General features: G+C 40.5%; 1 protein-coding gene across 3 annotated transcripts in view; it reads left to right on the forward strand.

Moving 5' to 3' along the window:
* The window catches only part of TBCE (tubulin folding cofactor E), a 505,807-nt gene that overhangs the window by 107,471 nt on the left and 385,960 nt on the right, over window positions 1-12,376 (forward strand). For all 3 annotated transcript variants that reach the window (XM_089690000.1, XM_089690001.1, XM_089690002.1), the window contains exon 4: window positions 9,219-9,389. In XM_089690000.1, coding sequence (XP_089546126.1) covers window positions 9,219-9,389 — 171 coding nt within the window. The remainder of the gene's footprint in view (window positions 1-9,218; window positions 9,390-12,376) is intronic.

Raw genomic sequence — 12,376 nt, forward strand, 5'->3', positions numbered from 1 at the left:
CAGGAGGAATGGTCGCCAGAGCCGGGGTCAGAAGCCAGGAGGAGTCTTAGCCAAAGCCGAGTCGGTATCCAGGAAAGCAATGAGTAGCTAAACAGGAGCTTGCTGTCGTGCAACAGACAGGACACGAATGCAATGGACAGCCACAAACAGCAGACTTATATGTGATAAGCCGCCACCTCCTGGGGGAGGAGCCGCAGAGGGCTGAAAGCATAAAGGATCCCACAATGCTTTGCAGACACCTAAGATGGATGCCAACACATGGAGCAGCACAAGGTCTGAGGAAAGGTAGGACCCTGACACCTTGGTTGTGGTCTGAGCGGTTCCTGGGTACTGCTCTCAGAGGCCACCTTTTAGAGGTCTGACTCTATTTTTGTGTTTTTGAACAGTCCAGGGGACAAGCATGGTGACCTCTTCTGCCGATAGTATGGTTTTGCAGGATGCTGTTTGGGTTAGCATGTTTGTTTGGTTCTTTGGTTTGTTTGCCAATGGCTCCTGCTGCTCCAAATGAGTCCAGTGAGGAGGAAGACAGGGAGCAGTGCTGAATTAAGATTGGGCTCAGGTAAGTATTTAGGGGGTGCTGGGGGAAAGCTGCACATAAAAGGTTTTTTACCTTAAAGTGTTACTAAATGATATTTGTTTTTTAATTAAAATAACAAACATGTACATTTCATAACTCCATAGTGACACATTCACTGACACTTTTGTCCAAATACAAATTTAGATTAAATCTGGTCTCTTCTGTTCCTCCAGGTGTTTAATTTTTTGGTGATCCTACTTTCATTGCAGCTTTTTCCTCCCCTCAAACGTTTCGTTGGTGGTATGATTAATCTTTTATTAGATTATCTGATTTTCAAAGAGGAGGATCTTCTATTACTTTTGATATGCTGCGCATGTTTTTTGACGTTCCTCTTCGTGAATATCATCGCTATCAACAGATTAGACATTTTTTAAATTCACATTTTGGTCTTATACCCTCTTCTCCAATTTCATTTTTTGAACTCATCAGCTGAGACTCTCCTAGGGGTAGGGGGTCTTATTTCTGATCTTTATCACCAATTTTTGATCTGTCTTTCTCCTATGCCCCCTCTATATAGACAAAAATGGGAGGAGGATAGTGGTATCACTCTTTCAGATGAGGACTGGGATTCCATGGTGGATAACATATGCAGGAGTTCTAGATCTTTCTGTTCGTGGGACTGCCCTTAAGGTCTTAACCAGATGGTATTATACTCCATCAAGACTACATGTATTGTTCCCACAAACATCCCCTTTATGTTTCCGTGGCTGTGGCCTCACAAGTACTTTGGTTCATATATTTTGGGATTTCCCGACCACATCTTTGATTTGGTGCAAGTTATCTGAGGTGGCTGCCTCATTGGCAAGTATCCCAGTACGACTGTCTATACAGACCTGTTTATTCTGGGCTCCTATTCCGGGGGTCTCTGATTTCATTATGAGACTGATACATACTATTTGTATTGCCACTTTGTGGGCTGTGGCCTCACATTGGAAGTCCAATACTGTACCCTTAACCTCCGTTTTGCACAGAGTTGATGCTGTAATGCTCATGGAGCGTATTCATTATACCTTCCTTGATAAAAAAAATGGGAATCATGGAAGGATTATAGACATTTATTGCATGATTAACAACATCCCATGTGAAGATTGACTGGCATATACTGTTGACAGATGTAACATTCAACCTATTTAATTGTCTACGTTTTCATGTACTTGCAATCTTTTTTTTTCTACTTTCTATTTCCTCCTTTCTTATATTAGTATACTTTTCTGTATTGTACTTTTTAAAAGTGCCTTGTTTTTGCTGTAAGTATCTCTTGACACTGTACTGTTGTCTTACAGTCTACTTTTGCAAAATAGAACTGTTTGTAAACAAAAAAATAACAAACAAACTTAATGTATATTAATTGGTTTACATGAAAGTTATAGCATCTACAAATGGCGGTGTATATATACTGGAATTTTTTTTTTTTATACTAGTAATTGCAGCGATCAGCAATTTATAGCAGAACTGTGGCAGGCATTCTGACACTGGATGGGAACTAACTGCAACTGACATCTCCAGTAACACTAATACAATGATCAGTGCTAATAAAAAGCACTGACACTGCACAAATGGCACTGGGCAGGAATGGGTTAACATCTGGAGTGATCAAAGGGTTAACAGCGTGCTGAACATTTTGAAAAAAAACCCCATTATTTTCTCATTTCTGTTATAAAAAATATCCAATAAACTCAAAGTTCATCATAAATTTAGGTCAAAATGTATTTTGCTACATATCTTTGGTAAATCAAAAATCTCAATAAGTGTATATTAATTAGTTTGTGTGAAGGTTATAGCATCTACGAACTATGGTATGGATACTGGAAATTACACAGCTTTTACTTTCTGACTGCCTATCACATTTCTTGAGGTGCTAGAATGCCAGGGCAGTAAAACCACCCCCAAAAGACCCCTTTTCGGAAAGTAAACACCCTATGCTGTCTGCTGAAAGGCATCTTGAGTCTATGGAAGATTTATTTATTTTTTTAAACAAGTTTTTGGAAAAAAACTTTACACAAAGTTGTCATGGTTTATTGCTTACACATGCCATGAGTATATGTGGAATTACACCCCAAAATACACCCCATACTTGGGAGAAGTAGCGGAATGTATTTTGGGGTGTAATTCCATATACAGTGGTACCTCGGTTTACGAATGCCTTGGTTAATGTAATTTTCAGTTTACGTATGAAAATACACTGAAAATAATGCCTCGGTTTACGAATTTTGTACTAATTTTTTTTGCAACACGAAGAGTATGTCGATGCTGATTTTTAAATGCAATTGCTGGCTTTTCTTCACTATAGCTCACAGGATTAGCTGTCGCTTTCCTCAGAGTTAAAGGAAACTTTGTTTCTTTTAAGAAACTAAAAGGAAGCATTGTGTCTTTTAACTTGGAGAAATAAACTAAAAGAAAACTCTCTCTTTTAGCTGGGTGGAAAGTGACAGCTGAATATCTGAGCTATGGTGAAGAAAAAAAAACAAAACAGTAATTACATTTAAAAAACAGCACCTTTCAGGCGGCTCAGATAGCACAGCTCTCTTGTACTACTGCTAGGGATTATGTTCCCCAGTGGGTCTGGTATGGATTTTGGGGGGGACCCCCACACCAGTTTTCTTAAAATTTTGGCGCAGGAGTTCCCCTCAAATTCCATACCAGACCCGAAGGACTTGGTATGGATGGGAGGGGGGACCCCACGCCGTTTATTTTTTTAATTGACGGCAATTCTTTTACATTCAGCTATCAGTGGGGAACCCCGCTGACAGCTGAAACATTAACACATGGTTGTCACTATTAAAATACCACATGACTTGATAAAATAACTCATAAGGTATTCTAGTAGCATTTACTTTTTTCTGACCTCTGGAACGGATTAATTGCTATGGGAAACGCCATTCACATGCATGGTGCGTGCTGACATCATGACGCGCGCATGTGACATCATGTGCGTGCATCATGACGTCAGCACACACAGCGCATGCACACTTCATCCGCGGCGCAATCTTGAGTCTTTAAAAAGCCAGATGGACTCAAACTTGATATCAGCCTCTGATGCAGCTGGGGAGGGGGGCCGACAAAACTTGTCAGGCAGGGTCTTTGGTAACACCTGGATCTATGATGTTTCTCTGTACTATGGACTGATAAGTATACTATTCTCTTATACCTTGACAAGAGGGACTATACTCTGTACTGATGGAATGAAATGTTGCTATCTTCACTGCACCATTCATGAGATATGTGCCAGCTTTCTGCACCTGCATTATTGATGCTCACCTGCATGGAAGCATACCAGCTTCAAGTGGCTTTATGTATGAGAGAGGTGTGTCTATCCATATATGAAAGCGGATTTACATCCATAGGCAGCCTTCACATCTTATTGTCCTCCTTTGGATTACATCAGCTAGATTGTAAACTCTAACGAGCAGGGCCCTCTGTTTCCTCTGGTATCAAATTGTATTGTAACTGTAATGTCTACCTTCATTTTGTAAAGCTCTGCGCAAACTGTTGGCACTATATAAATCCTGTATAATAATAATAATAATAATCAGCTGCTCCTTTCCTGACCAGGACACTCTATAACCATACACATGTATTAAGGATGGCTCAATTTAATTGATCTAGTGAAATCACTATTTGGTTACTTCTTTGTCCATCAGTCTATTTTGCTTGACCTCCACTACATTTTGGATCTCTATGGCTTATCCAGCATATCTTCACACAAAATGAGCATCAAAAGGTAGAGCGGCACTAGTACTGGCACTCTGCTGTATATGAGAATCATCATGCAATTGTAACACCTCAGCAACCTGTGAATGGGGTGGCATATGCCTGACTTTATCAGGGACCTCTACTCCATCATTTGAGCTATCTGTCAGGGTGCCGCTGCTCTCTACAGGTTCGTATTCTGAGGCAGATTCTGTCCTTGAGGCTTCCCCTTCACTCTTATCTGAAATGCTCAGCATCCTTCACTAGTGTACCTTTCGTTGGACATTTTGGCCACTAAATTTTATAGGTACCTAGTGCGACTCACGGGAAAAAGAGCACCTGGCTGTCAGGGACTGCTTGAACCACTACAAAAAAAAATTACCTGCTAGTGCGAGCAGAGATCAGGCCTGATCTTGCTAATCCTGCAGTTTAGCATAGGGGCTAAACACAGGTTCTGGCAGGTGCCGGGACTGATCCTGCTAATGCTGTGTTTTTGGGGACATTGTACTACAGTTTTTTTTTTTTTTTGCCCATCTGTGTCCCATAGGGGAGATTTCCCTTCACTTCCTGTCCCATAGCTAAAACAGAAAGTGAGAGGAAATCCCTTCTTAACGAGGGCCCCCTCCACCTACCAGTTCATCTTGCCATGACTTTTGGAACAAACAACAAAAGGAGGGAATCCCAGGGTGGCAGCAAGGTCATCCCTAGTGGAAGATTTCCCTTCTATTCCTGCTCTGTCAACCCAAAATTTGGGATTTTCTTTTACTTTCACTTTTGATAATATTGGTAAGCAGGACAAATAGAGAGGATGAATCTCCCTAATGGGGCCAGAGACGGGGGTTCTAATTTCTCTCCACCTTAAAAAAAAAAAAAAAAAAGAAAAAGGTTTTGCCTTTAGTTGTACTTTAACAGCATTGTGGTTCCTATGCCTTCCTTAATTTTTTTGTAGTCTGTACCCACATAACTGTGTTCCAACATGTAACAAGCCAATGTTAAACCTAGAAGAATTGGGTATATAAGATTGTTACAAATTTACATTTCTTTTACCTTTTTTTTATAATTTATACTGTAAATTCTTCTCCACCCTTTATTTTATAATTAGCCCCTGAAAGCAGAACATTAAACTCGCCATGGGTAGATTGAAATTCATCTGGTTCAAGCATGGACCAAACAAATTTCGATTCTTGTGTAGCTGTTCCTGTTCGACAGAAGTCGGTTGTTAGGTTCACTTTTGTAGAACAAGGATGTTGGAAAACTTGTGTCAGACAATGGCTGTAGCGTGTTTTGAAAATACAATGGCAGAATACAATGCCCTGAACAGGGGGGTGCCTTCATCTACCTTGCTTGTGTGTATGAAGGAATACAGTGCCTTAAAAAAGTATTCATACTACTTGGAATTTTCCACATTTTGTCGTGTTACAACCAAAAAAAAAAATGTATTTTATTGGGATTTTATGTGAAAAACCAATACAAAGTGGCACATAATTGTGAAATGGAAGGAAAATGATAAATGGTTTTCAAAATGTTTTACAAATATCTGAAGTGTGGTGTGCATTTGTATTCAGTCTTGCAAAACAAAACAATTGAGCATTATTAGGTGACCATAATCAAAGGATATATCAAGGTAAATAGTCCAGGACCTGTTAAGGTCTCTAAATGTCCACTAAGGCAGGTTGTTATGAGAGCAGGAGATGACTCAAAGAAATCAAGGAAGGGAGAAAACAAGCTCCATCTGGGTGTAGTATTAAAAACCAGTTTAATAAACAAAAGCAATAGCACTCACAAAATATGAATGATCTTAGGCATTTGTAGGAAAGATAATGGTTATCAGTAGTGGTCCCGGACTACAATAGATGGTGGCTGTGAACCGGCTTCCAAGCACTTTTCCAGGCTCCCAGGGCTTCATCTGTCCCTTCACTTGATGCCTCTGTTCTTGGCATCTGTATAGTATCCCCTATAGTACGATGAATTCGGCAATGATCCGCCCCTTATGCCCTTAAATACCATCTTCAAGATGGCTTCACCATGGCCTAAAGATGGAGCGCATGCTCCGCAACGCGTCATCATCCTTGATCATCAGTTCCGGTCGTTGACATCACTTCCACCCTTCATCTGCATTCCACGCTGACCTTCCTTGATTTGTATTGAGCCCCCTGTACTCTGATACCCCTAACTAAAATCTAGTGGAACCAATTGCCTTCAGAAGTTACCTAAATAGTCTACATGTGTGTAATTCAATCTCAGTATAAATACAGCTGTTCTGTGAAGCCCTCCAGAGGCTTATTCGTGAACAAAACAGCATTATGAAGGCCAAAGAACACAGACAGGTCAGGGATAAAGTTGTGGAGAAATTTAAAGCAGGTTAGGTTATAAAAAAAATATCCCAAGCTTTGAACATCTCATGGAGCACTGCTCAATCCACCATCTGAAAATATAAAGAGTATGGCAAAACTGTAAGCCTACCAAGACATGGCCGTCCACCTAAACTGACAGGCCAGGCAAGGAGAGCATTAATCAGAGAAGCAGCCAAGAGGCCCATGGTAACTCTAGAGGAGCTACAGAAATCCAAAGCTCAGGTAGAAGAATCTGTCCACAGGACAACTATTAGTCGTGCACGCCTACAAATCTGGCCTGGAAGAGTGGTAAGAAAAAAGCCATTTTTGAAAGAAAGCCATAAGAGGTCCTGTTTGCAATTTGTGAGAAGCCATGTGGGGGGACACAGCAAACATGTGGAAGAAGGTGCTCTGGTCAGATGAGACCAAAATTAAACTTCTTAGCCAAAATGCAAGATGCTATGTGTGGCGGAAAACGAACAGTGCTCATCAACCTGAACACACCGTCCCCACCGTGAAACATAGTGCTGGCAGCATCATGTGGGGATGCATTTCTTCAGCAGGGACAGGGAAGCTGGTCAGAGTTGATGAGAAGATGGTTGGCGCCAAATACAGGGCAATCTTGGAAGAAAACCTGTTCGAGTCTGCAAAAAGACTTGAGAGTGGGGTGAGGGTTCACCTTCCAGCAGGAAAACGGCCCTAAACATACAGCCAGAGCTACAATGGAATTTTTTAGATCAAAGCATATTCTTGTGTTAGAATAGCACAGTCAAAGTCCAGACCTAAATCCAATTAAGAATCTGTGGCAAGAAAATTGCTGTTCACAGATGCTCTCCATCCAGTCTGACAGAGCTTGAGCTATTTTGCAAAGAAGAATGGGCAAAAATGTCACTCTCTAGATGTGCAAAGCTGGTAGAGACATCCCCAAAAAGAATTGCAGCTGTAATTGCAGTGAAAGGTGGTTCTATAAAGTATTGACTCAGGGGCTGGGGGGGCTGAATACAAATTTACGCCACGCTTTTCACATATTTATTTGTAAAATATTTTGAAAACCATTTATCATTTTCCTTCTATTGCACAATTATGTGCCACTTTGTGTGGAAATGTGGAAAATTTCAAGGGGTATGAATACTTTTTCAAGGCACTTTGTTTTTTCTGGCTGAATGAAAAAAACTAATCATCGATGACCACCTTTAGGCTCAGTGGGGTTTATTTACCAAGAGTGCAAAATCTCGTGCAGCTGTAGCCAATCAGCTTTTAACTTTGGTTTGTTCAATTATGCTTTGATGAAAAAAACTGGAAGCTGATTGGTTATTATTCACAGCTGCACCAGATTTTGCGCTACAGTTTTAGTAAATCGACCCCAGTGTGTTCAATGTATAAATTCAGTGAATTTCTTAGTAAAAGCCTTCATTTTAACCACTTGCCTTCCTGAGGATTTACCCCCCTTCTTGACCAGGCCATTTTTTGCATTACTGCACTGTGTTACTTTAACTGACAATTGCACTGTCATGCAACGCTGCACCCAAATGAAATTTTTTTTCCCCCACAACTTGATATTTCTTTCGGTGGTATTTGATCGCTATGTTTTTTTTTTTTTTTCATTTTTTGCGCTAAAAAAAAAAAATACCGACAATTTTGAAAAACATTTTTTTGACTTTGCTATTAAACATGTCCAGTAAAAAAAATGTAAAATCAAATTTCATCATAAATTTAGGCCAAAATGTATTCTGCTACATGTCTTTGCTAAAAAAAAAAAAAAAATCCCAATACGTGTAAATTAATTGGTTCACGTTAAAGTTATAGCGTTTACAAATGGCGGTGTATATACTGGGATTTTTTTTTTAAATTTTTACTAGTAATATTGTCAATCAGCGATTTTATAGCGGGACTGCGGCGGACATTCTGACACTAGGGAGAACTGACTTGGTGTAACTGACATCCCCAGTGACACCAATACAGTGATCAGTGCTAATAAAAAGCACTGACACTGTACTAATGGCACTGGGCAAGAATGGGTTAACATGAGGGGTGATCAAAGGGTTAACTGTGTGCAGGGAGTGTTTTACTAGGGGGCGGGGTGTGCGTGCTTCATTGTAATCACACTGCTGTGGATGGTTGTGCTGTGCACAGCCATCCGCAACAGTGTGCCTGAGCTGACAGGGAGGAGGAGATCCTCCCCGTCGGAGATTCTCGGAAATCACCCGATGCCTGCGAGTAATTACCGGCTGGGTTCTGGTGATTGACAGCCACGGCCGTGAATGGCGGCATGGGTAGGGCGTGCACGTGGCTCACGCGTGCCCCCTACCCACAAATGCAAAATCACATACGTAATTTTGGGAAGCAGTTAAATAGAACTGTTCCTAATGTTGGTGTTTACAAGCATGGTGGGCATGCCCTCCTTTGGTTTTTAGCATGGAATAACCCACTTTGCTAAAAGACCATTATTGGAAGCCCATCAAAGTTTCTTTTAGGAGTTTTTGTACAACATTTCTGTATAATGTACACTACTAAATGTTCATCTCCTCCACTTTTAAAAACTCTGAAAAATATGATAACGTTAAAATATTGCTTGAAAATTAATATTTAAAGTACCTTGTTTGTTTTAAATATTTTAGGCATCCGACTGGAGGCTCTTTTATTAGGCCAAAGAAAGCAAATTTTGGTGTCAGTTTCCTAACTGCATTGATTAAGCGATATGGCACAAATGATGAATGGAATGAAAAATTGGTGGTTGGAAAAAAACATGTGGAACTTGTTGGATTTGAATCCATTCAAGAAGAACAAAGGTATGTTTATTTTGTTTTGTTTTATTTCAGTAAATGCAAATGTATTTATTTTATCTACATCACTTACATAGTCGCAAAATACCAACCAAACCATTTGGTTTTGTCCTCACAAGACCACTTACTCTAGCTCCCTCATCAAGTCCTCCCAAGGTTACCCCCATGACCTCCCCTGAGCCTCTCCTATCCTCTGGATCTCTTTACCCTAATCTGTCTGGCAATCTCCTACTCAGTCCACCTTTAGGCACTCCCTGAAAAACCCATGTTTCTACTTTCTTCATCAGCTCATTCCCCATAGTTATGACCTCTTGTATTATTAGACCCTTCTACGTAGATTATAAGCTCTAACAGGCCCCTCTGATTGCTTATATTGTAACTGTAGTGTCTGCTTTTATTTTGTAAAGCTCTGCCAAATGGTTGGCGCTATATAAATCCTGTACAGTAATAATAGTATTTATAGTATTGTAATTGTTTATATGACCTAACATTTTTTTAAATCGGTGTCTCATTGGGGAAGCATCTTTTGGCTTTCTGGCCTGAGATGCAACAAAGGAAGGAGATATCCTCTATGTCATCAGAACTTGTTTCGCTTTGGAAGGCCTTCTAACATTCTGTTTCTGTGAATGGATTTCCCATCACTTGTTGCAATAGAGACAGTAGTCACAAGGATGAATAGTGCAGGTAAATCAGGGGCAGGGGCACAGAGAACAAGAAAAATCCGACAGGGGTTCTACCTTACCCAATAGTAAAAAAAAAGCTGACTTTAAATAAAACTAACGTACAAAAAGCAAAGGGTAACCCTATAGTGCAAAACAGATTGAACTGTTAAAAATAAACCATCAAAGTACCGGTGTACTTACATGGTGTGGTTGAAAGTGGAGAATCCTTTTGTTCAGCAAATAATTGTTGCCTACTACTTTCCTGAAAATATCAGAACATTTTTTTTTTGTGCCAGTGGCAGTAATCCAGACCTCTACACTCCCTCTTCAGCTCTTCTCAGACGCTGGATGGATGCACCCTCCGGCTCCACATGCAGTTGTGTGCTATTTAATACACATTGTATGGAACTGAAAGGCAAAGACCTAGTGCTCTCCATTTCTAAAACATTTATTAAAACCTCTACAGATACCAGAAACTCACAGAATAAAAAATTACAAGCGCTTTGTACAAATATACTGCCTGCTCACCACTGCACCCTCATATAGTGGTGGTGTGATGGTACAAGCTCAGCTCCCCCCTCCTAGACCTAGGAGGACATACATCTAGAAGGGAGGAGCTGAGCTTGTGCACCTTCTAAAAGTAGGTGACTTGTGAATGGGGAGAGGGCCCAGACAGTGTATGCAGACTTTGCACTTTACAGATAGAACCACTATAAATTATGATAAAGTTAGAATAAATAGGCCTATAAAAGAAATATATATATAAGTTGCTGTAGTACATAAGGGGTATATCAATGCATTACTTAAAGAGGTTAGGATTGTATAAAGTTACTTATACATTGCTGTTAATTTGTTTCAGACTTGAAAATTATTGAAACATTTTTTTTTAATCAGATAAATTAAAATGCTGCTTTTAAATACATGACATTTGTGTTGTGTTTACTTGCTCCATGCCACAAGATATATTAATGTAATGACCCTCAGAGATATAAGGTAATTTAAACATTTAAGTTATGTCTAGGTGAAGGAGAGGTGCAAGTTTGTGGAATTTATTGTTAGCAATGTTGTTTTTTGTTCCCAATCACACGGTGCCATTTCGGTCCATTCAACAGGGGACATGTGAGCAGATCTCCTGCTGAATTGGAGCTGAGCAGGATGGATGTCTGGTTTTTTTTTACATCCGTGCTCATTCATTTTGTGTCCGCAGGGGCAGACCTGTGATGTCTCTATGAGTGGCTGGAAGTAAATAGACTTCACCACCTTTAAGTCTAATGAAACAGAAAAGGAAACAGCCCCTTTTTGCAGTTTTTCCGGATGCAGATGGATTCATAAGTAGGAAAGTTTTAAACGGACATAAGTCTGTTTACATCAGCCTGCCTATAGTCCCGAATGGAGCTTCCAGTCTGGAAAAAAAGGAACAGGCAGACCTAAATGAATAGCCTGTGTCAAAGGGCTCTTAAACTGTAAATGGCAAAATGACTTAGAGTTTGGAATCTGGTACTGTTTCTACAGGGAAGCCATTAGCCGTAAAAAGGTTATAGATAGATACGATACCTAAGTAGTCATTGGTAAAAGTGAACAGTTTCTTAACTCTCTTCATAACCATCAATCCTCTGTGTTTGACAAGGTGTAGAGGCAAGTGGATGAGGTCACTATTTACCCCTCCTCCTCCTGAATGGTGAAGCAATCAGCCACTGTTTAGTTCAGCAGCAAACAGGAAGTCACCCCTACTGCTGCTGAAACACAGGAATATGAAGCAAATAATGCCAGACATAGAGCCAATATGAAGTTATTTTGGGAAACTGGTAAAGCATTCATGGAGAGGTAAGATTAAATCCCATGTTACAGCTTTAACCGCCCCCCGCCCGCCATATAAGGAAATGACAGATGGGCGGTGGTTCTCTCGTTCTGGGAGGACGTCATATGACAACCTCCCACTCTAACTGCGTGTGCGTACCCGACCGGTGGGACACAGCGGATCAACGATCAGCGGAAAGAGCCGATGACTTCTGCTCTGTCATGTGATCAGCTGATCGCATGTAAATAAGGAAATGGCGGTTATCGGCATTTCTCTCCTCATGAGCTGTCACCCTGACAGCTCGTGAGGAGAGGAGGGCCGATAATCAGCATTCCTCAGAGTGGACATCTACGCCGATCATCAGGGCCCATCAATGCCACTATCAGTGCCCATGTAAATTGTTCAATTAGAATATGAGGTGTGACTATTAAAGAAGAAGAAATAAAAGACATATACCGTATTTTTCGCTCCATAAGACGCACCTGACCATAAGACGCACCTAGGTTTTTGAGGCGAAAAACAAGAAAAAAAAA

Source organism: Staurois parvus, unplaced genomic scaffold, assembly GCF_062004578.1.
Source record: "Staurois parvus isolate SC_StPar_1 unplaced genomic scaffold, SC_StPar_1.0 ptg000509l, whole genome shotgun sequence".
In the NCBI taxonomy this organism is placed as follows: domain Eukaryota; kingdom Metazoa; phylum Chordata; class Amphibia; order Anura; family Ranidae; genus Staurois; species Staurois parvus.